The 26,849-nt window shown below is 49.9% G+C and overlaps 1 protein-coding gene across 11 annotated transcripts in view; it reads right to left on the bottom strand.

The window, feature by feature from the left end:
* The window catches only part of ASTN1 (astrotactin 1), a 239,963-nt gene that overhangs the window by 84,949 nt on the left and 128,165 nt on the right, over nt 1–26,849 (bottom strand). For 10 of the 11 annotated variants that reach the window (XM_045026814.1, XM_045026803.1, XM_045026812.1 and 7 more), the window contains 6 exons: nt 23,567–23,960; nt 22,081–22,254; nt 21,373–21,480; nt 15,993–16,142; nt 15,253–15,420; nt 3,704–3,788 (listed from right to left, as the gene is read on the bottom strand). In XM_045026814.1, coding sequence (XP_044882749.1) covers nt 3,704–3,788; nt 15,253–15,420; nt 15,993–16,142; nt 21,373–21,480; nt 22,081–22,254; nt 23,567–23,960 — 1,079 coding nt within the window. The remainder of the gene's footprint in view (nt 1–3,703; nt 3,789–15,252; nt 15,421–15,992; nt 16,143–21,372; nt 21,481–22,080; nt 22,255–23,566; nt 23,961–26,849) is intronic. The other variant, XM_045026804.1, reaches the window with a different exon arrangement.

Below are 26,849 nucleotides of genomic sequence, written 5' to 3'. Positions count from 1 at the left end.
AAACCCCTCATCCCCAGCCCCACCCTGGAGACTGCACCCCCAGCCCAGAAGCCTGACCCCTTCCCGCACCCCAACCCCCTGCCCCAGCCCTGAGCCCCTCCCACACTCCAAACCCCTCACCGCCAGCTTCGTTGGGTCACAGATATCAACTATTTTCTTCAACGGGGTCCTCAGAAAAAAAGTTTGAAAACCACTGCCCTATTCATCTCCTCTAAAGGAAAATCCATCTCCCAGCTGGCTGCCCAAGGCTAGGGGAAGGACACACGTGCACACACATTTAGCCAGTTAGACCTGCTTGGGGACCTGGACTCCCTTTGGATACATTTCTTCACTTGTCCCCTTTGCTCAGCCCTGTCACCACAAGGCCACACAATGGCAATATCTCTGACAACAGTTCACACGTTTTTGTGGTGGGTCTTACATAATGGTGTCTCTCTTTGGTAACAGATTCCAAGGCCAGAAGGAACCATCTGATCTGATCTTGAGCATAGCACAAGCCAGACAACTTCCCAAATAATGCCTAGAGCAGATCTTTTAAAAAAAAATTCAAGCTGGATTTAACGATTGTCAGTGATGGAGAATCCACCCCGACCCTTGATAAATTGTTCCAATGGTTAATTACTCTGACCGTTAAAAATTTACACCTTATTTCCAGTCTGAATTTGTCTAATTTCAACTTCCAGCCACTGGATCATGTTAGACTTTTCTCTGAACCCTCTCTAATTTATCAATGTCCTTCCTGAATTGTGGATAACAGAACTGGACAGTTTTCCAGCAGCACTCGCACCAGTGCCAATACAGAGGTAAAATAACCTCTGTGATCCTACTCTAGATTCACCTGTTTATGCATCCAAGGATTGCATTAGCCCTTTTGGCCCCAGCTTTGCACTGGGAGCTCATGTTCAGATGATTATCCTCCAAGACAGGTTTTGAGAGTCACTGCTTCCCAGGATACAGTCTCCTATGGGTTCCTAGGGTTCCTGATGAGTATGACCTACATTCTTTGTTCCCAGATGTATACATTTGCATTTAGCCAATTTAAAATGCATATTGTTTAAAGGCCTAACATTTTGTTTGGACAGAAAGAAAAGAACTGAGACGTATAGGGCCAGAGCTTCAGCTGTTTGAATGTGATGGAGCTACATTAGTGATCCACACCAACTGAGGATCTGGATCTTAGGCTCCAAAACTGGGGAGGGCGAGGGAGTTCCATTGAACATTTAGACACAAATGAACATGTTTGGAAAATTTTGACTTTTCATTGAAACCCGATTTTTTGTTTGGCTGAAAACCAAAACACTTTTGCCATTTAGCCACTAAGACCTGCAGCAAACTGTGTCTGTCCCATTCTTTTCCCCACAACACAGTGATCAGGTATCTAATTCGACAAATTTTCAGCACACTTAAGCAGTTCTCATAATGCACTGGAAATTCTGCTGTCCAGCACTGCTCTGAGATGCCCACATCAGCAACTCTGAAAATCGGGCTCCCGCCGCTCCGATGTAATGCAATGTAGGCAATCAGACCCATCTCGCTTTCAGCGTTGCCGCTTCACTTTCTTCATGTGGCTCTGCACTGCAAGTTATTTTCCCTCAAATTCATTAGCTTGCATTTTCCCGGACTGCATCTCATTATGTTATTTCTTAGCCGTGATTCTAATCTCTCTGGGTCCCTCTATATTCATTATCTCTTCCCCCTGGTGTTCAAAAACACCTCTTGGTTTCGTAGCAACTGCCAATGGAATAAATGTGCTTTTTCATCCCCTTTTCCAGAGCGCTGAACTTAGGAGGGGAGGATGGTCTTGTAGCCATGGCAGTGAACAGGGATGCTGGAGAGCTGCCTCCCTCGGTAACCCTGGACTACTCCCTGACACTGTAACAAACCCACGGTCTCCTAGGACTGCACTGATATCCCAGTGCCGCTCAGCATGGCTCCCTAGAACTTTGCAGCAGCAAGGACAGAACTCGGAACCTCCGGCTGCACAGGGACCGGCCACTTGAGCTCAAAAGAGAATCTCCACAGTCGGTACCCCTTCTATCTTCTCCCTAGGCTGCAGCCATCCACTAGAGGGCAATGGAGTCACACACATTAACTGTTAGCGCCACCAGTAGAATCGGCCACTGTTAATTAATCGACAGGGCAAATCCTGAAGGGAGGAGATGAGGGTGCTCAGCAGCAATCTGGGTTTGGCCCAAGGCTAGCAGCACAGAGCCTTCACCCGCTGCTCTGTTCTGATCCCATTTAGCAGAGAACAGTGGTTCCCATACTCATAAGCAAGATTCCGACGATGCCTGCCAGGGTGATAGACGGTTACAGTATAAAGCACACTGCTGTCCTTGGATCAAATTTGTTGTTGATTATTACTGTTAATTGAAAATGTTAATTAAGTCGAGACAGAACCACCACCCTTGCAACAAGCCACTGGACACTACTCCCAAATTCTGTGCATTGCCATTCCCCTGACCCTCTCTTTGAGGTGCGTTCAGTTCCCATGACAGTACTCAAGGGTCCCACAGTTTCACAGCCAAAGAAACCACCCATTGCCACAGAAATATTGTCCTGAATCTCAGCAATCATTTAATAAAACATGTTTCTAGCACTTCTGTTTGCCAGCGTAACATTCCAAATGTGAGCAGAGTGCAGAGCGATAGAATGTGGTCGGCAGATAATGGGGTTTAGACAGGTGTTGACCAATTCTATTAATGTCACTGGGCTGTCTGATCTGAAACCTAACAATGATCATTTCAGTGTCAATGTTGTTCACTGCCGATCGTTTGTGCAAAAATACCCAGCTAACCTGCTTCTCTCCCAACCCCCAATGGCCTCCCACCCCTTCCTAGATGCCAGCTGTGCCCTAGCCAGCTGACAACTTCCACAGTGCAGCTATACGCCAGCAGCACAAAGCTCTGTTGCATGCTGAAAATTAACGGGTGGTATGAAACACACTGGTCCAGATCATCAGCTGGTCTAAACAGGCACCTGCCGAGGACTCAGCCCAGTGAATGTAAAACAAAAATGAACAGCAGGAGTTCTGTACAGACTGGGTTATTCATTTTCATATTTAATTAAATATAAACCTCTCGCTTTTTTTATTTACCCTATTGCAATATTTTTAGTCTGTTGCACTCCAGAACCCCAAGGCCTTTGCAACAGAGCTTAGATCCAGCTTGCTGCAGACTACATAGACCTTGACATTACTCTTCTCCAAGCCAATTTCCATTCATTCTTTCAGGAAGATGTCATGCGACAGACACTGTAGCAAATGCTTTGCTGAACCCCAGATACTCTACACGACGGCCGTTGTGTTCCCACTGTCTGCTAATTGTCTGACTCGCTCAGAAAAAACCACCGTGTTTGTCTGGCAGGTTTTGTTCTTTATAAAGCCCATCCTGCCTATTTCTGATGGTTGTTACTCTGTAAATGCACCTTCCAAGAGTCTGGACCAAAAGAAAGTAACCACGGAACATGCTGACCAAATAAGTCTCTTTATCCACCTCTAGTGGCCGGATTCCATTAAGCAGTGTATGAGTCTACTAATGCTCCCAAGCCTGCTGGTCCTTCACCTCAAGCAGTAGAGACTTTGCTTTTAGATCCAGGGGCACGTGGCTCAATCCCACCGACCCCCCATCCATGGGGTTGCCCCAACAGGGAACGTTCATAAAATCAGCAGAATGTCTTGCTATTTGTGGTCCATCAAACTTACCCCTGGTTCGTGCCCCACTCGTTCCGGATGCAGAGATGCTTGTGCACCGGGTCCTTCATGTAACCCTCATAGCAAAGGCACTCACCTAGGAATGGAGGAAGGTAAAATAAGAGAGAATTAATTGTACTGGCCACTGCTGGAGACAGGCTACTAGACTAGATGGACCAAGGTCTGATCCTGTGCTCCAAATGAACCCTGCTAATGGGAGTCTGTGGGCTCCATGGGGGTTCACAACAGGCAAGGTTATTACATCAGGAAATCCCACCTCCAAATGTGTAACTGCATTAACTCCGTCCCTCCCGGAGATCTACAGGTGGTGCCATGGCAGTGGCAGAGGTGAGCCCTCACACCAAATACTGTCTCCTCGTCTGCTCCCTCCAGACCTTGCTACAACTGTCAGTGGCAGCCTCTGACCCCTGGTCTAAAGGCTGGGAGCTTGTGGTTGTACAAAACCAGCAAAGGCTCAGAGTTCAGAGCACAGCCAATGACAGGGGCCACCGCACCACCTCCTCCCCTGTCCTCGATGGCCTCTTTGGGGCATTCCCCAGGGCCATAATTAGGGAGCAGCCCTTGCACTTCCTTGAGTATGGCGAGTATAATTCTCACCATTTATTATATGGACCGTGCAAGGGGGGAAGCTCCTTTCTACACACACACACACACACACACACCCCTGCACTGTGAAGCCACGTAAGAGTAGGCCGAATCTGGCTCTTCGTTAGTTAATATTTATAAAGTGCTTTAGGTCCCAGTCCAGCACAGCTCTTTAACACATGCTTAACTTTAAGGGCTTCACTGGGAATATTTAAGTGCTGAAAGCTAAGGACGTGTATAAATGCTTTGCTAGAGCAAGGTCTTAAAGAAGAAAATGCTAAAAATCATTATTATATGGTATAAACTCAGTGCACTGTCATGCAACAATGTAAATATGGTGAATTTCAGCACCCAAGCACCAGGAAAATTCAAAATTAACGTTCCCAGAGCACAATTATCTTGGTCAAATTACAACAGCACATGTACCACTGTGGTTTGGATTACTGTTTAGGCTAGTGCATTTATACCTTACAAAATATATTCTATGCAGCCATATTACAGTAGCTGTGGAAATATTTGACCAATACTTTCAAATTTAAGCATCTAAAGTTAGACACCTAAACCCGTATTTAGACACTCAAATAAGCAGGCTGACTTAGAAAGGTGTTGAGCATCTGCAGCAACCATTGTCTTCCAGGGGATCTAGGGCTGCTCAGTTTCTCTGAAAAACAAGCTACTATTTCCCTGTGGAATGACCTTGCTTTCATTTTAAGTAAAAATGAAGCGTATGAATGGTATCACAGCAAAGCAAAGCGCAGTTAACTTGAAATTCCATATTGCTCATGTGCTTTCCAGTATTTCTTGCCTCTGATCAGACCAGAAGCACTACAAGGACAGGCTCTATCACATGCTATTTCAGCACTCCCGCCTCCTAGATGAAATTCACCCCATGCAGAAGTCCAGTGTGATGCCCACCATCATGGTTGTACCTGGGATTTGAACCAGGAACCTCCAGAGCTAAAGCATGAGCTAAAAATAGCCCTGTAGCTAGAAGCTGTAGAAGACCCTATTCTCTGTGGATCAGGTGCAGAAGGGAACATACACACCAAACAGTGGGTTACACCAACAAAAGATCTATGCACTAGACCACTTAAGCTCTGAGGGGTTGATGAGTTTCATGCTGGCTGACTGTAAGGGGGAATTTCATCCCCTTTACATGACAGAACCCAGAATAGCAGAGGCCTCACCAAAAAGATGTCTCTCAGTTTGGGGCAAAGATTTTGCTTGGCTACTCTAGCCCAATCCGTTTGCAGCTTGCTGCTCTTAAAAAGCCAACTTCCTTGCTAACAGATACCCTGTGTGCAGCATCACTGGAATAGTTGGGACTGCATAGGGGACAGGGCCGGGCAGCATAGGGTCCAAAGACTATAGTCCGTCGGGACAGCCTCCTGCTCTTAAAGGGCCACACGCCTTTAAAACACAGATAAAAGAACCCTGAATTTTTAAGACCCGACCCCAAGGGGGCCGATGCCTCCCTACCCAGGAGCTGCATCTGCTGTGACAGATGGTTGTGAACACATGGAATGCTGATTCTGGAGCAAGCACAGACTCCCAGCAGGGGAGCGAGTGGTTATTACAGAAGACGATACAGACTGTGCGCAGGTACATGCTGGCCAGAGGGAAGAGATTGACCCAGCTTCTGCAATGACTTAAGCCCATGCAGCCCTACCGGTGTGGTGTTGGGTGGGCAGCAGTGCCGAATGTGCCCTATGGCACAGAGAGGAAGGATCATGTGGCTGAGACACTGTACTGCAACTCAGGAGACTGGCTCTGCCGCAGACTCTCCGTGCGACCTTGAAACTGTGAAATGGGAGATCAAGATTCTTTTCTCGGATCTATTTAAACAGTAAGCCTGGTGGGGTCAGGACTGGCTCCCATTATGTGTTTGTACAGCTCCTGGCACAGCGGGGCCCTGATCTCGGTTAGGACCTCTAGTCCCACGATAAAACAAAATCATCATAGAAGGAAGGTGAATTCTGCCCACAGATACTCCTGACTGCAGCAGCTCAAGTGGACAGGCCAGCAGAATGTGGGTTGTTGTTTGGAATGGGTTAATAAGCAAGCTGTGGGTAGCATAGGTGATCAGAGATCAACACTGCAAGTGGCAGGACTGATGCTGGAAAATGGAGACCTTCATCTTTACATCACTCATGGTCAGCTAGCGCCAGAAATCTGCACTAGCTGATGGCTCTTCAGCTGCCTACATGAAACAAGCTGGTGGTTACAATCCAGTTCCTAGCATGCCAATGCTCAACCGGTTCTACCTGGGCCCCTCAGAGAGGCCGAGGCATGGAGACTGCACTGCCATGCGCCCTGGCTGGGAGCAAGTCACAGTGCTGGGGAGCTAATGCTGCCACTGCCCATGGCTAAATCTGCAGGGGAATCAGTTTGGCAGCTCACCCCAGCACTACATGTACTCAGAACTGAAGGAAGAGATGTGGCTGGATGGAGTGATCCTGGAACACACCCAGGGCAGGTAGCTCAGAGTGTCCTTAATAGTACGCGTGTGCAACCGGTCTCCTCAGTTCCTTCTCTTCAAGGGAGGCTACCCCAACTCCAAAGTAGAGGGGAGGAGGGTGAATAATGGAGCACCCACAGGGATAATCATCTCGAAGAACATCAGTTACTGTACAGGGTGAGTAATCTCCTCTTCTTCTTCCAGAGGTGTCCCTGTGGGTGTTCCTCTCCAGGTGACTGAAAAGCAGTGTACCTCAAGGAGGTAGGGACTTCAGATTTGGTAAGAATGAGGTAGATAATACAGCTCCGCCTAATCATGTATCAGAGAGAGGGCCTTGAGTAAGGGCATAATGCTTAACAAATGCGTGTTCAGAAGACCAAGTGGCCACTTTGCAGATGTCAGCCAGAGGAACTTTGTGTAGGTAAGACACAGAGGTAGTCACAGATCTAGTGGAGTGAGTTCTGATGCCGGCAGAAGGCGTAACTTTCTTTATCTGGTAGCACAGTCGGATACACTCAGAAATCCAGTTTGAAAGTCTCTGGGTAGAGATAGGTGTCCCTCTGGAGCGTGCCGCAATGGAGACACGGAGTCTGGAAGAGTTCCTAAAGGGCTTGGTTCTATCGAGCTAGAAGGACAAAGCCCTGCGTACATCTAAGGTATGCATTGTGGATTCAAGAGAGTTTGCATGTGGTTTAGGAAAGAAGGTTGGTGGGTGTATCGGCTCGTTGATGTGGAATGACGAATGCACTTTTGGAAGAAATTTGAGATGTAGTCGGAGGGTAACCTTGTCCTTGAAAAATAGTGTATAAGGTAGGTCTGCCATGAGAGCAGCTATTTCTCCTGCCCATCTGGTGGAGGTGATTGCCACTAAGAATGCTGTTTTCATAGAGAGGTGTAAGAGGGAGCAAGTGGCTAGGAGCTCAAATGGTTGTTGAGTTAAGCATGATAATACTAAGTGAAGGTCCCACAGAGGGGTAGGAGGTTTAATATCCGGGTATAGGGATTGTAGCCCTTTAAGAAAATGCTTGGTGATTGGATGAGCAAAAACAGAGGTATCGTCAATCTTGTCATGAAAAGTTGTAAGAGCAGCTAAGTGGACTTTGATGGCGCTGAAAGAAAGGCCTGATTGCTTGAGGTCTAATAGATAGTCAAGTATGAGTGGAAGAGGTGCAGAAATAGGAGGATGTTGTTTAGTTGAGCACCATTGTATGAATCGCTTCCACTTTCGGAGATAAGTGATTCGAGTAGATTGTGTCTTGCTATGTAGGAGCACTCTTTGAACCTGCTCAGAGCATGCTAGTTCATTTTGGGAGAACCATGTAGGAACCAAGCTTTGAGATGAAGCATGGACAGGTTGGGATGAAGAAATCGGCCGTGTTCAGAGTGAGGGGCAATGAAATTGGTGGGCAAAGTAACATTCTGGTGAGGAATGGAAACCACATCTGTCTGGGCCATGACAGGGCAATCAGAATTACCGTGGCACGATCTGTTCATATCTTTGTCAGAACTCTGTAGAGGACAGGTATCGGGGGAAATGCATATAGTAAGTCCCGGTCCCGTGAGATCATGAATGCATCTCCCAGGGAATGTTTGCCCAGTCCTGCTCTGGAACAAAATTCGGGACATTTCGTGTTTTTCGCGGTTGCGAAAAGGTCTATGGTTGGGTATCCCCAAATGTGGAATACGTTGCGGATGATTGTGTTGTTTATCTCCCATTCGTGATCCCAGGGAAAGTGTCTGTTAATTCGTCCGCTGTGGTATTCATAGCTCCGGGAAGATAGGCAGCTGATATCTGAATGTTGTTTGCAAGGCACCAATTCCAGAGCTTTATAGCCTCTGTGCAAAGTGAGTAAGAGCGAGCTCCTCCCTGCCTGTTCACATAGAACATGCAGGCGGTGTTCTGTCATTATCCGTACATGTTGGTTCCGGATCAAAGGGAGGAAGTGACAGCAGACATTGCGTATGGCTCAAAGTTCTAGGACGTTTATGTGTAGAGAGGTTTTGGTTGAAGACCATAGCCCCTGAGCTGTGTGGTGGGACATGTGTGCATCCCACCCTTCAGGGATGTATTGGTAGTCATTATGAGGGATGGAGCATCCTGTAGAAAGGGGACTCCAGAGCAAAGGTTGGAGGGAACTGTCCACCATAGGAGAGAGTCTTTGACTCTGAAGGGTATGGATAGAGGCTTGTTTAGAGCGTGTACGTTCAGTCTGTAAACCGTGGCCAACCAAGCTTGGAAACACTTCATGTATAGTCATGCATTTTTGACCATGAAAGTGCATGAGGCCATGTGACCTAATAGTTGTAGACAGTCTCGAGCAATGACCTGAGGACTGTTGCGAAGTTTCATGGCAGTAGCTTTATGGTGTTGAAGCAGTTGGGAGAGATGCTATGAATGTCCGGGAATCGAGGTGAGTTCCAATTGTGACGACCTCAATAACCCACTTGTGGGTGGTAATGTTTTGCCATTGGTGGGAGAATGGCCGTAGGCGGTGTCCAAAAATAGGGACATGGGGTGTAAGCGCTGAAGTGGGAATGTTGTTTTCTATACCTTTGATCAAGGCTTATTAGTCGGAGGGGGTTGAGACGCTACCGAAGAATTGGGGCGGCAACGCTGGTATCTGGGTCTCTGGCGTTGCTGCTGCTGTTGTTGCTCATGTGACCTATGGAATTGCTGGGTGCATGCGGGGTAGTGTGGGCACTGGTAAGGTTGATATCTATATTGTCGCCTTCTGGTCATTGGGGTTTGAATTCCTAGGGACCAGAGAGTTGCCCTTTAGTCCTTCATTGAGTGAAGTACGTTGTTCATCGTGAAGGCTAAGAGTTTGTTGTCGTCGAAGGAAGATCTTCAGTGATACTCTGGATCTCTCAAGGAAAGGAGGAGGAGGAGAGCCATGAACCTCGGCACATGACAACTGCTGTAGCAGTAGATCTTGCTGCAGTATTGGCTGCATTGAGGGCTGCTTGAAGAACAGTACATGAGATGATTTGTCCCTCAGAAACTAGAGCCGTAAATTGTTGGGGGGGTTTCTTCTGGAATGTCATCAATAAAGTCCATGAATTTGTTGTAATTTCTGTGGTCATATTTTGCCAGAATGGCAGTATAATTAGCAATGCGAAATTGTAACGTAGAAGATGCGTATACTTTACATCCGAGCAGATCTAATCACTTACTGTCCTTGTTGGATGGGGTGTAGCGGGGAAACTGGTGCTTGGTCTTTTGGTTGACTGTGTCTACTAGCAGCGAGTTTGGCACTGGGTGAGTGAAAAGGAATTCAGAGCCCTTGGAAGGAATGAAGTACTTGCAGTCCACTCGCTTACAAGTTAGTAGGCTTGCAACGGGAGTCTGCCAGATGGCCTTAGCAGGTTCCAAAGGGCTGCGTTGATCAGTAATGCAATCCTAGAGGAAGAAGAGGGTTGCAGGATGTCCGTTAACTCATGCTGCTGTTCAGGAACCTCCTCTAAGCTAATGCTTAACTTACTTGCAACTCTTTTGAAAAGATCTTGAAATTTTGAGAAGTCGTCTGAAGATGACGGGGGAGCAGGCAGTAGGGTTTCATCAGGCGTAACAAGTGGGTCTACTGGGGTTAGAGGCAGGTCATGATGGTGCTGCCTGGACCCTTACGTCAGTGGCAGGTTCGTCAGCCAACAGTGGCGGGCAGTGTCACACCTGGCTGTGGTGGTATAGCGAGTGTGGTCTTGAGGATAAGATGCCCATGGAGCCCAATATTGCCACTGTGGTGGGAAGGGCATGGGTGGTGCCATCCAGGGGTTCACACCCCATGGGGCAGGATCCTGAGAAGTGATTTTTCTATGACCTCTATTGATTGGGGTCTGAGGATGGGAGATCTGATATGGTGAAAACTCCCCATGCAGACCAGCTTCCTCATCACTGGAGGAAGGCTGTGCGGACCCTGACTGAGCATTTGGAGCATTAAGCAGGGGTGACTGCAGGATAAGTGACACCAGCAGGTCCCTTAACTGTGTAAATTGCGGTGCTGGAGCTCCTCTGTGAGGTGAGTGCTGTGCAAGAGGAATCTGCTGTGAAGAAAGGTTCCTCTGCCCTGGTGTCTTGAGCATTGTTTCATTTCCAGTCAGCTCAGCGGGAGACAGTGCCAGGAGAGCAAGAATAGCCTGTGGGGGATCAGGCATGTCAGCATGTGTCGGCACCGCTTCCGCAGCTGCAGGCAGGTTTCACACAGCACTGGAGGAGCCCGGCGCATCAAAAAGTGCTCAGTCGGGGAAGCGCCGGGAGGGAGGCTGTAGACCTGCCCTGAGAAGTCTTGCCCCATGAAGAACTCTTTGCGGGTGAGAGAGGGTGCTGGTTTTTTCAGTCTTCTTGTCTTTCTTTGAGGCAGGGGGGCTGTGGCATGTAGCTGAGTCGGCGCCCGGGTCTGAAGCGGACCCTAGAGATTACTGAAGGAGGAGGAGTTTTAATTTCAGCTCCCTGTCCTTGCGTGCCCTGGATTTAAGTTTGCTGCAGTGGGCACATTTTGGGGGGATGTGGGACTCCCCCAAACATTTTATACATTTTGAATGGCAATCTGAAAGAGGGATGGCATCATTACAATTAGAGCAGTGCTTAAAGCCTGGGGAGCCAGGCATGTCGGAAGCGGCTGCCTCTGACAGGAATGAAGAAAAAAAAATATTTTTTTTTGTAGTTTTAGAGAGAAAAGACAGGAAAATGTTATCGAATTACTACTGGTAACAAACTAACTAACAGGGAAGGTATATGAACGAAGGAAGAGAAAAGTCTCTAACGAGTCTGCTGAGCTCTGTCTCAGGCCGGGGACGGTAGAGAAGGAACTGAGGAGACCGGTCTCGCACGCGTACTATTAAGGTACACTCAGAGCAGGGGGACAGGCTCTGCGTGTGCGCGACCGGTATGAGTACTGCTGTAAAAATCTCCAAGCAAAGGCGCAGGGATGCACCAACACCTGGAGCGGAGCACCCACAGGGACACCTCTCGAAGAAGAACAGAGGAGAAAGTGTTCAGCTGCTGTCAATGGGCCCAGTGCCGCTGAAGTCAGCGTAAAGCCGTTTACACTGATCTGGCCCATGATAACATTCCTGCCAAAACATTCACGTCAGTGACCAAGGAGATGCAGATCATCTCACGTTACAGATCAAAAACTATAGTCACTCAAGTTACCCCACTGTAAATCTGCAGCAACTCTGCTGGAGATGGTAGCAATACTCCAGATTTACACCCATATCCGGACCCTGAGATCTGAGTTTGGCCTCTAATTGCTGTAAAATGCTGTTCCATTTCTATTTGACAAGGAAAGGAAGGCATGTAAATCAGATGACACCCAACAGGGAAAATGAACAGAGAAGCATGTTTGGGAATGAACCCAGCTGAGGCACAAGGGGAAAGGAGACACATGCCAGTAATCCGATTGGGATTGATCATTTCACTAGAGGGAAAGGCAAGGAACAGAGGCAATTGCAGGGACAGCAGGGAGGCCTACTTCCCCGAGACAACGTTGGAAGCTACAAAGCCAGGTGAGCGTAGCTTTTTATGGGCAGACATCCAACAGAGTAGTGCCATGGGGCAGCATGTGCGCTTGGGCAACACAGCGTGCAGTAAGACAGAGGATTTAAAAAAAAGACGACAACTCTGTTGGATATTGATGCTCAGTAACGACAACAGACTCCCAGGCTCATTACTTGCAGGTAAAACGTGATGGGGGGCGGGGGAGAATTGATGTTTTCACTGCAATGAAGGTGGAAGGATGGCATCCCTCACCAGGGAGAGCACCCTTCCAAAACCGGTGGCAAGAATAAACACCTTGGTGCACCTACAACAGCCTGGGCAACATTTAAAAACTTAGGTCGACACAGCTATGGCACTCAGTGGTGTGAAAAATCCACAGCCCAGAGCAATGTAGCGATGCCAGCCTAACCCAAGTGTAGACACAGCTGGGTCGATGGAAGAATGTGTCCATTGACCTAGCTACCATTGCTCAGGGAGGTGAAGTTCCTGCAGCAACGGAACCCCCCCCCTTTGGTTCCCCACTACAGGGTTACAGCAGCATAGTTCTGGTGCCATAGCTGGGCTGCTATAGCCTTCACAGTGTAGACAAGCCCCATCTCCTTGCCAGGATGATACCACTTATTATCCCTGCTTTATGTCTCTCTGCTGCCTGCTCCCCCTTTGAAGTACATGATTTAGAGAGATGAATTCCAGTTGCAACCCAACACCAATTTCTTCACATGTACCAATTTCAGGCATATGTTCATCTAGGATTTCAGCTCAGGTCTGTCTATATCTAAGAACTACAGAAATTATTAGGTATTTGCTCTGGACAGAGACCAGTTGTGTCCCACACAAAGTCAGCTTATAAATATCTTTGCAATTTACACCATAAGAAAGTAAGATACTGGGTCAGACCCATGGTCTATCTAGCCTAGTATCCTGTCTTCCAACAGTGGCCAATGCCCGGTGCCCCAGAGGGAATGAACAGAACATGTAATCATCAAATGATCCATCCCCTGTCGCCCATTCCCAGCTTCTGGCAAACAGAGGCTAGGGACACATCACAGTGTGTGGATTACATTGTTTTTGTGATGCCTGGCATGATGACATGTGTGTTATAATGGGACGGATAGATGGCCGGATAGATCCTCAGGTAGTGTAAATGGGTAGATCTCCGCTGAGTTCAATGGAGCTGACTTCCAGGCAGCGACACCGATTTACGTCAGCGGAGGATCTGGCCCATAAGCTGATAAATCAACAGCAAATCAGTGTTAAGGTGCTGAATTTCAATACATTACATCAAGGAATTAAGGACTGGATTTTGCTCAGGGCTGACCTCCCACTACTCTCATTGGCTTCAGCAGTAAAATTCCCATCAATGGGAGTAGAATTAGACCAACACCACATGTTTGTGAAAATCTCACCCTAGAAAAGCTCCTCTGGTTCTGGTTACCCCTCCCTCTGCCCTCACTGGGCCAGGTTCCCTGTCCCTGGACTGGCAAGGCATGAATGGCCTTGGTAGGTGGATTCAGCCTGAGGGAAGCCAAGCAGAGCTTCTGTCACTGCCCCTCCTGGAGATTTGTCAGAGGCAGCAGTACAGCCTGCAGATGTAGCCCCTCCAGGAGCCCTGCTGGCAGAGGCGACTGTGTTGATTCAGTGCTTTTCCTCATCTCCCGGCCGCCCCCAGCACATCTGCAGCTGCAGGTTTTTATGTCCCGACATCAGTGCACAATTTACACACCAGTCGCTCCCAGTGCCATTGGCAGATATAGAGAGAGGGGGCAGGAACAAGTACCACCGCAGCAGAATCACAGACATGAGCCATGGAGCAGCAGCCTGGAGGAGGAGCAAACTCCAGGTCATGCCCACAAACCCACTGTGCAAGGGACAAAGCACCCACCGCTAGCACACAACCAGGGCCAGGGCCCTGCTCCCCTTTGGATCCAGGTTAAACGTTCAGTAAGCATGTCTCAGGGACTGCCTTCTCTACCCATGAGCCTATACTTAGTCCAGCCCGGCAGGATGGACTAGATGACCTCTTGAGGTCCCTTCCAGCCCTACCTTTCTACGATTAGACTCTTTGGCATCTGCACTGAGCACAGTGTTGGTTCCACACTGCGGGTCTCAGTACAGGCAGCCACAGATGCCCTGGGTTCCCCTGCGCAGCGGTAGTTTGGTCAGTATCCCCATCTCCCTGCAATGGCATTGTGCCCACTGGCAGACAGTAAATGATGCGTGCTGGTTATTTCACCCCATTTTTGCGGGTGGGACCATTGCACTTCCACCACGTCCACACCCGAATTCTTCCATGTCCTTCTTTAGATCCCCTCAGATTAGAGCTCTGTGTGGCCGAATTACAGCTATAGGTGAAAGGAAACGGAGGAGGATCGAGGGCAATCTATAGCCCCTGAGTGACGGTTGCCATTTAATCCTTATCTCACCCTGCTGATCAATGCTGCAGTTCTTAGATTTCTCCAAGGGGGGCAGCAAGACAATAGCGAGCGGAGTTTCAATGCGTTACATGGGGCTTTATCCATACTGCTGCCATTACGTGGCATGAAAAACTCATCTGGGGAATGCATGGATTTCTCTCAGATCGCAGTTACCCCTGGCCCTGTGCCATCTCAGCGCCTTCTTCACCAGCACTTTGGGGAAGGGGATGGAAAGAAGGGATTCCCTTGCAGTGAATATAGGGAGGAGGGAAAATCAGGGATCTAATTTAAATATGCAAATCACCGAACTCTTTTCTGACCTGGGCCTCTTAGACCCAGCAAAGTCTCCAGGTCTGTGCCAAAAATGTTAGGCATAAAACAAACAGGCTAACTGGACTATGGGGCTGGCACAGGATGCTTATCCCACAGACCACCAGCCTATAAGCAGCTGAGTCGGCCCATGCAGCCAATCTCCGGACCCGCTGGTAAATCCAGGGGGCCCATCTGAACCCGGAGAGATCAGAGAGCAGGAGTCTGTGCTGCGGGTGAGGGAAGTTACCCTGGCATCCCCGCCGACCCTGCCTACCGGTTTCTGGATCACACTGGTGTTCACACGGGTCAAGAAGTCGTCGGGCACAGAGGTCCAGTGCCCAGGGCCCGCTGGAGTTCTGTTGGGAGAACAGGACGACCTGGGCAGGGTTTAGCCAGTCGCTGGCATCCAACTGGCTGCCCTCCAGCAAGATAAAGCGGCTCCCTGCAAGAGAAACACAGGTTGGAAGGCCTGGGACACAGAGCTCCCCTCAAACCAGTTTCAGCCCCCAAGCTTCCCGCAAGCCAGTTATAGGCATCCCACAGGCCAGTTTCAATCATAACTGGAATAACCCTTCCCCACACAAGCAGCCCTGTGCTCTGGGGATGATGTCCCAGAACAGGGAGTTCCCTGGCCCAGCCCTTCCCCCTGTGGCGGCCCATGATTTCGGACGGGGTTCCCAAAGAGCAGGCGCTCCTCGGCTGTCAGCTTCATGATGAGTCATGAGGGTTGCCAACCCTCCAGGGTTGTCCTGGAGTCTCCAAGAATTAAAGATTAATCTTCAAATTAAAGATTATGTCATATGAGCAAATCTCCAGGAATTCATCCAACCAAAGTTGGCAACCCTAGTCCTGATGTGACGACGTTCGGCAGCACGATGCACCATCCACCCATTGCAACGCCGAGGGTTGGGCTGGGCAGCTCCATACCCAGCCGGATCGGCATTTCCCCTGGCCGACTCCCCCTGCCTGAGGGTCAGAGGGCAGAGCTGTGCGGGCGGGGGGGGGCACGCTCACCATCGGCAATGAGGTGCTCCGGGACGTGCAGGGTGATCTTGACGATGAGCGGGCAGCTCATGTGGGACGAGCACACCAGGCTGATCACGCAGCTGGTGATGCTGATCAGTGTCAGCGTGGTCTTGTTGACGGGACTTCTCGGTGAGCCCACTGGAACGGCACCGAACAAAGAGACCAACGGCAGAGACGTCAGAGCCACAGCAGCAGCCGCTTATGCTGCCGCCTCTAGAACACAATCCAAGGAGCCCCCTAACTCCCCCACTCCCACCTCCTCATCAAACAGAGCAGAGAATACCCTGAAGGGTTCATCTTCCCAGGGAAACCCTCTCCTCTCAACCACCCTCACTCCTTCGAGGATCAAAGGGATCACAATCCACAGAGTTTGCATTAGTCCCTGTCTTGTTTGGGGTGGTGGGGGAGGGCAGCTTTGCTGATTTCAAAGTGGCTGTGCCCTGAAACTGCTTCCAAAAGCAGCAAAGTTCTTGATTATTAGCCCATACGTCTGCAGACTCAAGTTCCCACGGGTAATGAACGGCGTACCACGGAGCGTTTAACTCCGGGCTTGGAAAGCTGGTCGATCTGTCCCTATCTCAAACATACGCTCAGAAGCAGCAGCCTCTGTCCGCCCCCATGGTGTCAGGCATCCTGCAGTTTCTGACCTACTATCTCTCTGACAGTTGGCACAATGCCCTGGCAGGGGAAGAGGCAACTCTGGGCTGCGAGAAAGCTAGCACAATCAAACCTGAAGCTTTAACAGCCTGAGGCTTCACAGTTCTCAGAACCTTGCAGAGCTGTGCGAGCAGTCTTAAAGGCTGCAGGCACAGAGGGCTCAAAAGATGCTGTTTTGCTAAGAGTCACAGGACCCATGTTGCTAGACGAACCAGCTGGCTTGGCTTCACAAAACAGAATTCTGTCTTAGGCCCGTATAGTGCCTCTCACCCCAATGTACTTCACAAACTACACCATGTACCACTATTTCATCCCTGAAATGCAGCCACTTCTGGGAGGTAGCACAGCAGTAAGGTGGACAACCAGCACATTGCCCTACAGTGAGGGGATGAGATGTTTTGGGAGATCGGTTTTTCCCTCCCCCACAAACTCTTCTGGTCCAAATTCTGCTCTCATCCTCATGACCGGAAATCCAGAGCAACTCCAATGAGGTCGTTCAATGGAGCCACTTTGGATTTATACACATCAAAGAGCAGAATTTGGCCCATTATGTTGTTATGGAGGATCAGTCTTCACTTCGTCAAACAGTGTCTGTATTTTATACTGTCTGTATTTTACTGCACATATAACCATTCAGGTTCTTTCACAACACTGCTGTGTGCATCAATGCATAAGACCATTGTAAATGCCTTCATTTTCCAGCAGGTCAGAGATACATGGCCAAGTATTCAGTAAAAAGAAGAGAAATAGAGTATTCAGTTTGTTTTTCTTTCTGGTAATTTTCCTGGATTCAGTTCGCCATGAATAGGCGCCACGAGATCTTTAACATCCAAGGCTTTTAATCTCTCATCTGAAGGACTCACACACTGAGAAAACGTGTGCTGAGTTCACCTGTCTCAGAAAGGTGAAAGACAGAGTCAGCCTCCGCGGGGCCCTTTATCAAAGGGACCTGCCTCAAATGATTCCTGCTCTGAATTTGACCTGCTGCATCTTTAAATTGCTACAATCCGGTGGTGAATATGGGGAAGCTGAACAGGCACATGCCAGGGTATGATATGTGGCCTCCATGCCCATCACCAAGGTATCTCATGGAAGTTTCAGTCTAGAACTTTTCCTAGGGGGAAAGAGAAATCAGTCAATTAACGGAGTCTAGACAGGGATTTGCTTGCAATGGAAGTGAAGTCTTAGGCTCATCCAATGAGTGGACTGAAAGGCTGAGTGCTCATTTCACAAGTTCAGTTGTTCCAAGAAGAAAATAAAAGAAGAGGGAAATGCCCTGACTTTAAAAACAGCGATATTTGCCTGTGTATTCAGCGAAAGGAAGACAAGGAGAAAATACCCATCAACAAACAGCCATCCTGCATTCCTAGACTTCAGCACATTCTCTCATCAGGAAGTTCTGGAGACCTGAACGGAGTCTCAACCCAAAACTTGTGAATCCCGCCCATCCCCTTCCTGGCTTGTGAAACAATCAGGAGCAACTGGCACCAGACCTGACTGAAACCGCCAACACCTCACGCAGAAAAGGAATTTTCCCTTCCTCCTTCAAACATGCAGTAGCCCGACCAATGCTGAAAAATCATTAGTCCTAGTCAACTACTGCCCAACATCAGACGTCCCATTCCTGAGCAAGCTCATAGAGAAGGTAGCAGAAGGTTGACTACTAGGTAATCTAATACTCTAGACCCAGCGCAATCTGGATTCAGGCCAGGACATGGAACTGAAGCCACTTTAGCAGCACTGATGGAAGATCTCCTGCTGTCAATGGATAGAGGGCAGACATCCACTCTCGTCCTCCTGGGACATCTCTGCAGCATTTGACATGTGGAACACGAGATTCTGCTGTCCCGCCTGAGAGGTGTGGCAGGGTCCAGAGTAATGCACTAGGATTCTCTGGGTCCTTCCTGGAGGGAGGCACCCAGCGAGACATGATGCGGAACTGCTCCTTGTGATACTTCTGAGCCTGAGTCTGTTTAAGCCTGGGGTGTCACACCTGAGCCAGACAGTGAGATGAGTCATCAGAGGCAACTACCTGCAGGCCCTGGGATAGGCTCCATGCCATTCAACAAGGTTTCAGCCAATCCACAAGCAAGAACCCACCCAGTTGACCCCAAGGCAAGTATACAGGCTCCTAAAGGAAGCAGGTTCTCCAGTCTGCTTGACGTCACTACCTGGCCAGAAGCATTCCCACCACTGGTAGTTTCAACAGACTGTCCCTGCTTCAGTGTTTGGCTCCTGCTCTACCCATGCCTGTTTCCATGCCCCTACTCTAGCCTGCATCTGCTCCTGCCTCAGCCGGCCGCCTGAAGACTCTGGCATGCCTCCACCACCAGACCCTTCTCTTGTTAAGTTCCACCAGGACCTGTTCTCTCTCTGGGCCTTTACATGCAACCACTAGGTGAACTGGTCAGATGATATGGACGCAAGTGCTGGCAATATGCAGACATACAGCACTACTTACCCTTCGCCACATACAACCACACCGCTACCACCAATTAGCCCAGTGCTTGGATGAGATCAGCTCGTAAGTGAAGAACAGCTGGCTGAAGATGCACCCGAGCAAGCCAGAGGTGGGAAGAGGAGAGCAGTATGAAGACTTCGCAGCCATAGTGCTGTCTCCTTTGGTTCAAGGTACACATCTACAATTGGTCAGTTCAGTCTCTAGACTTGGAGTGCTCCTGGATTCCTCGCTGATGCTAAGCAATCACACAGCAGTATCCATGAGTAATGCTCCCTCCATTTCCAGTTGGCTAGGAGACTCCATCCCATCATGGCAGACAATGACATGCTATTCACACCTTCATTACCTCTTGGCATGACTACAGCAGTCTGATATACTTGGGCAGAAAGCCTGCGGCACTTTAAGGAAACTCCACCTAGTAAAGACACCATACCGCATCTCTTCAGAAACACAAGCAACACAGAAACACAGAAACCACGAGCACATCAAACCTGTCCTCTACTCGCTATACTGGTTTCCCAGAAAACAGCAAGTCAAGCTCAAGGTCCCTGTCCTTATCGCAAAGGCAGTCTATGATCTGGGCACAGGACAGCTAAATGATTGTCTAAAGCTCAGGGATGCCAACTGTGGTCTACAACTCTACTCCTCAGGCATGCCGGAACTCCCTGCATGAAGGGTAAAGCATGTCTCTGTAGCAGACAGAAGTGCCTTGGGCACCAGTCTGGGACCGCGGAATGAACCTCCCCAGGAACTATGGACCATCACAAAGCTCCCCACCTTCCACTCCAAGTCTTTGACCTCCCTTCTCTACAACAAACATGGAGAAATGTGTATAAAAAAAACCCCAAAAGCAACAACCTCACCAAAGCAAGAAGTGTCCACTGCACACCTCTCCCACTGGGGAGGGGATGAGAGAACAAACAACACATGACAGACATTAGTCACATTGTTTGCTGCAATCTAAGAACCTATGCAATAGAATAAAAGGCAGAGTGCTCATTTTAAAAGTTCAGGTGTCCCAAGGAGAGAACAGCAGGCCAGGCTGTGAGCATCACTGCGAAGGACAAAAGGTGCATTGGGGGACGGGGAAGAGAATCTACAGTTCCCAAGAGAGAAGCTGATGGTAAGAGAAAACTAGTCCTTCATTTTAGCTAGGGACAACATTAAAGGTAATAATTGGAGATATACCAATCTCCTAGAACTGGAAGGGACCTTGAAAGGTCATCTAGTCCAGCCCCCTGCCTTCACTAGCAGGACCAATTTTTGCCCCAGATCCCTAAGTAGCCTCCTCAAGGATTGAACTCACAACCCTGGGTTTAGCAGGCCAATGCTCAAACCACTGAGCTATTCCTCCATTATCGGTTAACAGTTCAGCCTCGTTTTATTTTGATATAGAAAAACATTTGGTTTTTATAATCATTTCTCTTCCTTCTTTTAAGCCAGGCACAGCTGCCTTCTCAATGTTTATATACAGCCCATCGCTGGTGAGGTACAGTGTATTTATAGAATCTTTCCATCTGGTTTCCCCTTTGTGTTGGAGATGGTTTTATTAAAATAACAGCAGTAAGATACCGAACAGGGAGGCACAGGGGCTAACAAGCCAGGCTTTGAAGCCCGTTACTCATTAATATACAACAAATCCTGAGAGATGCCAGCAGCAAAATTTGAATGTATTTCATCCTCAGTTGAAAAGATCTCCCAAACAGCTCCATGCGGCCAGCGGACTGGCTGGCGACTAGAAATCAGCACTTCCTGATTCTAGTTTCATTTTCAGTTCTGACCGCCATCACACCAATGGAAAATCATGCCCATAGCCAATGTTCATGTAGAACCTACAACCTACACTTTTGCGGCACACAGCCATTTGAAGAAGCCTGATGAGACATACAGAATTCGGACATTCCCACAAAGAGGATGCCCCCCCAGTCTGGGTTACATATCTGGAAGGAGTTGGAACTAGAAGACTATTGGTATAGGGGTATTGCAACCAGACAGCTGGACTAACAGCCTAATCCTGGCCCCGATGAAGTCAACAAGAGCTTTGCTACTGACTTCAGTAGGATCAGGGTTTGGCCCTGAGCACTTACCTAACTCTCCATTTCTTCTCATCTTCACATTGGATATAGTCCTGCTATGTGAAAACACCCCCAGACACAACTCGGGTCCTGCCCCTGCAGGAACATCTGCTTTGGATTCTCAACCTCCATTCTCCCCCGCCCCCACCACCAACACACACACACACACGCATACCTCTGCTGCGCCGCCTGCTCCGGGATGGGTCCGTATAAAACGTTAGCTGGGGGTCGTTGTCAGCCTCTGTCCCAGAATCTCCTTCGGGGTTCAGAAATGCGGAGCCAGCTACAATTAACAGGTGACAGAATCACTTCCAACAATTGCACGTCTTCCCCCCACCTCTGCCCCCATCATATCCACCTGCCATCTCTCGTTGTTGTTGTTACTTGCACTGCAGAAGTGCCAGAGATCAGGGCCTCATTGCGCCAGGTGCTGTACAAACGCACACTAGGAGTCAGCTCTTGCCCTGAAGAGCTTACCATCTAAATAGACAAGGGGTGAGAGGGGAAACAGAGGCACAGACACCTGCCCAGGTGACCCAACCTCAGGATCTTTTGAGCTCTGCCCACCGCTATCACCAATGCTGGCTCAAAAGTGGTCAGAGGATGTTGCTATGGGGAACACAAAGTGCTCCCTTCCCCTACAGAGGAAAATCATTAACTCTACCTTGGGGACCTGCCCTGTTTTCAGTCCCCTGCTGTAGATGGACAACGCTGCTATTTGTACTGGTAGAGCCTACTGCTGCCAGAAACTGGGGGACTGTGACTTTGCCTGCACACACCGGATTGAGTGGGAAGGCAAAATCCTTGATTCCATAAGGCCTAAGCTCCGCTGGTGAACAGAACTCCCCACTGCCTCCCCCAGCCCCAGGGAGTCACAGGGTACCTCGTGCTTTGTTATTGATCCGCTTCCGCTGGCTACTGGAAGTGTGTGACAACAGGGTAGCTTGCTGGTGGTTGGAGTCCACGGGGCTGGTAGCAATGATGTTATCCTTGTACTTGTTCATCAAGGACAGCTTGGCATTGTCGCTTCCTGAGCAGGAAGAATTTAAGGCAAAAACTTTCAGAGAAAAGACAAAAAAAGGAGGGAGAGAGAAAGAGAGAGAATTCATTTCTCAGGATCCAATTCCTTTCCCAGCATCTGGGGGAGAGCACTAGCGACACCTTGGATGGTGGCCCAGCCAGTGAAATTGACCAGGGTCCCTAGGGGGGGACAAGGGAGCAGGGGCTGAAACTGAGGTTTCTTCCACTCCAAAGGCGCATGGGCTGACAAAATTGGTTCAAACCAGGCTCTGGAGAGCCCCCTCCATTCCGACCAGCAGCATGGCCCCTACTGTAGCTCCACCAGCCCTGCCAATGCATTGCTACCAGGGTGAAATCCAACAAGCAAGGAGAAACTCCCTATCTGGCCTGCAGCGTGGAGGAAGGGAAGAAATCACTTGGGAAGAGCCAGGGATGACAAGGAGGAAGGTTAAAGCTCGCCCCATCGAGAAAAACTACCTCTTAGGCTGGGTGTTGGAGAAGCCCCAATTCATTCAGCATCATCTTGATGAGTTCTCAAGAGCTCAGGTTGAGATTTTCAAAGCTGCATAAGAGATTTTCACTGCACAAACTGGGCTGGCAAATCCCTTAGGCAGATTTGAAAATCTCATCCTTGGACTTCCCAGGAATACACTTTAGATTCCACCTACAAAACCTGTAGCCACTTTGCAACCTGATTAGGGGACAACTATGTTGTCACTAGGTCTTGTGATCCAAAAGAAGTCCCATTTGCATCAAGGTGGTGTTGACACTGAAGACTACTGATGACAATGTAAACATCAACATTAACTATCTCATTGCTCATCATTTTTGTAAATGGACCCAGTAGTCCTGGGACTGTGGATGGAGCTTGGGGATAAGGACAGAGCTGGGACAGAATACCACCACATTTTTCCCCTTCCATCTGACCCCTTACTGAAATCTCTGTTCAGGGAGAAGGAAGGTGCAGGCACAGAGATTCTTGTGCTGGAATCAAGGCTCTGCATTTCAGGGCCACCTCTTGTCTCTCCTATATCACATGCAGTGGAAGACGCACTGCTAGATCTGGCTGCAAGGAGGCCCTGAGCCATGGCTACAAGAATACCCAGGGGAACATACTCTCTGCTGTCCCATGCGTAAGGGAACCCCAAATGAGGTTGCCCCACACAGCTCTGGGATCAAATCAAACTTGCACGGGAAAGGGGTGCAGAGGAGTATTCTGTGTATATGTATTCCACTGTAGCCCAATGCCAGCAATACACACAGGGAGAGGACTCGGTTTCAGTACTCAGCTGAGCCCACGCAAACAGGAACAGCAAAGCACACGGAGGGTAAACCATTCGTCCCCCAACCTGGCGTGAGATCCATGCCAGACTTCTCATTGCAGCCCTGCAGCGAATCCAACGTCCTGGTGACCTGGCTGGCAAAGTCCTCGCCGCCGTTCATGCACTCGCGCTGCAGGTGGTGACGCAGGTCAGTGATGTCGTACTCATAGCCGTCCAGGATGGGGGTCTCGCGGATGCTCAGCGTGCCGCTGGAGTTGTGGCCTTGCACGCGGGCATTGCGCAGGCTCTCCCGTCCGTGACCCCCAATCAGGACCGAGGGGATGTAGTGGATTTCGTTGGCCGCCTCCGCGCTGGCACTCTTCTGGGGCTGCGGCACCCGGCGCCGCTTGCACCAACGCCGGCGGGTGTAGAGGATCATCACTAGGCACAGGATGGAGAGCAGCAGGGCAATCATGCCCCCCTAGGGAAGGGAACAGAAGCAGGGCTCAGAGCCACGGCTGGAGGCAGCAGAAATGCAGCCAGCCTCTGGGAGGCAGAGCTACATGGACAGGGAGATCAGCAGCTTCCGTTCCAGCTGGATGACCAGAGCTGCAGGGAATGCATTGGCCAGGGGGAGCAGCAAAGGGGATTGGACGACTTTCCCCTCTCGCCCACTAGTCTGACTCCAGGCCAAGCTGAACGTCACGCCTGCTGCTGATACTATAGTTCGGGGTCTTATACACTTAAAAGGGCAGGTGTAAAAAAATGTAATCCCCAGCTTTCTTACAAGCACTGCAACAAGCCCTGCAGCCACCGGGAGCTGTCACGTTTCCAAACGCAGCGTAACGGTGCCGTAAAAATGCCAAATTCCTTCCCCAGCAGGCAGCCCTCCAACTACAAACATCGGGTGCCGGGCTTGGGACTCTGCCCCACCGGGCCCTAGACGCTGTCCTGCTGCATGTTCCACTCAAGGGTGCAGGGATGGGATCACAGGGAAATCCTACTATGCCACACTCCCAAGCGACCTCAGCAGATCGCCTTTCGTTATCAGACCGGGATCTCCAAGCACTTCACAAAGGGAGGGCAAAGCAGATGGGAAAAACTTAGCCTACCTGCACTGGCAGTGCCCATTTAAAACATAGGCCAGTTCCTTAGATGGTCTAATCATCATTGCCCCACTGAATGGAGCTATGACAATATACACCAGCTGAAGATCTGCCCTTGGGGCCAAAATCATGCCTGGTATAATCAGGAGCAGAATCCACTGGGAATTCCTTTCAATGGTAATTGTGCTTTCTTAGGCCAGGGCAAAATTGGGCTCCATATTTCCACAGAAACCCCACTGTTCCTGGCACAGGCAACACAGTCTGAATAATGCATGTGATAATGGAAGCCACTATGGTTTTAGTCTCCTTCAAGCACGCCAGTGTAATGGAAACGGGACTGGAGAAGATGGAAGAGGCAGAGCACCATCAGGAAATCAGTGGTGTGGGATACACCTCCCTAATAAGTAACAGTCGTACGCAGCAGTTCTACCGTGCAGCTCAGCCAGGCACTTTCCAGAGCTTGGTCTATCCACTGGAGAGCTGGGGAGACGGCAGCAGGAAGAGGTGCAGAAACCTGCCTACGATCACACAGTGAGGCAACAGCAGAAACAGGGATAAAACCCAAGTCTCCTGACACCCGGTCTCCTGCTCTCGCTACTAGGTAATATTTAGCACTGATTGCCTGCTTTTCAGACAGCATTTCAGAAGGGCTCAGGCTTGGCCTCATTCTGCTTCACTGAAGCCAACGGTGAGGCAGGCCACCACTGAGCACTTCAGAAAATCCCACTCTATATAACTACTAGGAGTGGGGTACTTTGGTGCCCCAGAATACAGACCCTGCCCTCTAGAGCTTGCAGTCCAGTGTGACTGTAACAGTAGCTGCCACTCAAGAGCCCTCTTGTGGCCGGGGTGTCTCTGCAGCCTGTTTTCCCTTTCTTCAGGGCTCCTTAACCACACGCCACAGTCTCTCTCATCCGCTCACAGCCCTTCTTGGCACCTGGTTTCTTATTAACACAACGTTCCAAAACACAAAACACAACAATAATCTTCCACCCAGCTTTAAGCTGCACACACTCCCTCCTCCACCCACCTAACCGTGAGGTGTTACCCCTTCTCATTGTCTGGGCAGCTGGAGGAGAGGCAGGGTCTGGCCTGCCACCTTTGCCTTCTCCCAAAGGAAAAGCAAACCTTTCAGCTGGGACTTCTTACCCAGCCCCAACTCTCTTCCTCAGGGACCATGGCAGGAGACCCTCGCTCCCTCTCATTTCAGTCCGGAGCTCCCCTTCTAGCTCTGTCATCACTGAAATTCCACCTGACCCTTTTTAGCCCAGGCGCCCGGCCCCATCTCCTTAACTGGCTCAGGTGGGAGCACCGGCTCTGGCACAGAGGCGCTGGACCCATGTTAATCACAGGGGCCAGCCACCCTGTGGCATAGACACAGGATGTATAAGTGTAGGAAACAGCGGGAGACGGGGGGGGGGAGGACACAGGGCCGACAGCACAAGATCATGATCCTTTCAGACATTAACACATTACACTGCCTGCCATCAGGGCCGGCTCCAGATCCCAGCATGCCAAGCAGGTGCGTGGGGCGGCATTTCGTGGCAGGGCGGCATTTGGCTCCGGCGGACCTTCCGCAGTCATGCCTGCGGGAGGTCCACCGGAGCCCTGGGACGAGCGGACCTGCCGCAGGCATGACTGCGGAGGGTCCCCTCTTCCCGCGGCTCCGCTTGAGCTCCCGCAGGCATGACTGCGGCGGGTGCGCTGGTCCCGCGGCTCGGACGGAGCTCCCGCAGGCATGCCTGCGGATGCTCCACCGGAGCCGCAGGACCGTCCGCAGGCACTTCTGCCCCGGCCGCGGGACCGGGGAAGGGCGGCGCGGCCGCCGCCCTGCTTGGGGCGGCGTAATTTCTAGATCCGCCCCTGCCTGCCATCCCAATGAGACAACCCGCTACTTGAGCTAAAGGGGAACTCCCTTAACTACTGGTAGTAGTAGGTCCCCCAACCTTTCTGTGGAGAAGGTCAATGGGAGCAGAGTTGGGACTGGTTAAAGATTTCCTCCTGGCCCCATGGGAATGGACCTTGAATTTCTGTCACTCGCCTTGGTTGTTTGGGTGAAGTGAGGAAACATGGGGTAGTAGAGTGAGCTGGAACCCTGAACTTCTGGGTTCTGCTCCCAGCTCCCTCACTAACTCAGTGTCTTATCTCGGGCAAGCCACTTCCCTTCACTGTACTTCCTTTTCATCCCCTCATCTGTAAAACGAGGCTAGTGCATACTTGCTATGTATAATGTGCTGACTTGGAGTGAATGAATTCCCATGTGA

This window comes from Mauremys mutica, chromosome 8, assembly GCF_020497125.1.
Source record: "Mauremys mutica isolate MM-2020 ecotype Southern chromosome 8, ASM2049712v1, whole genome shotgun sequence".
In the NCBI taxonomy this organism is placed as follows: domain Eukaryota; kingdom Metazoa; phylum Chordata; order Testudines; family Geoemydidae; genus Mauremys; species Mauremys mutica.
Note: the sequence above shows the minus strand (reverse complement) of the source record. Positions and strands in the feature narration are given on the sequence as shown.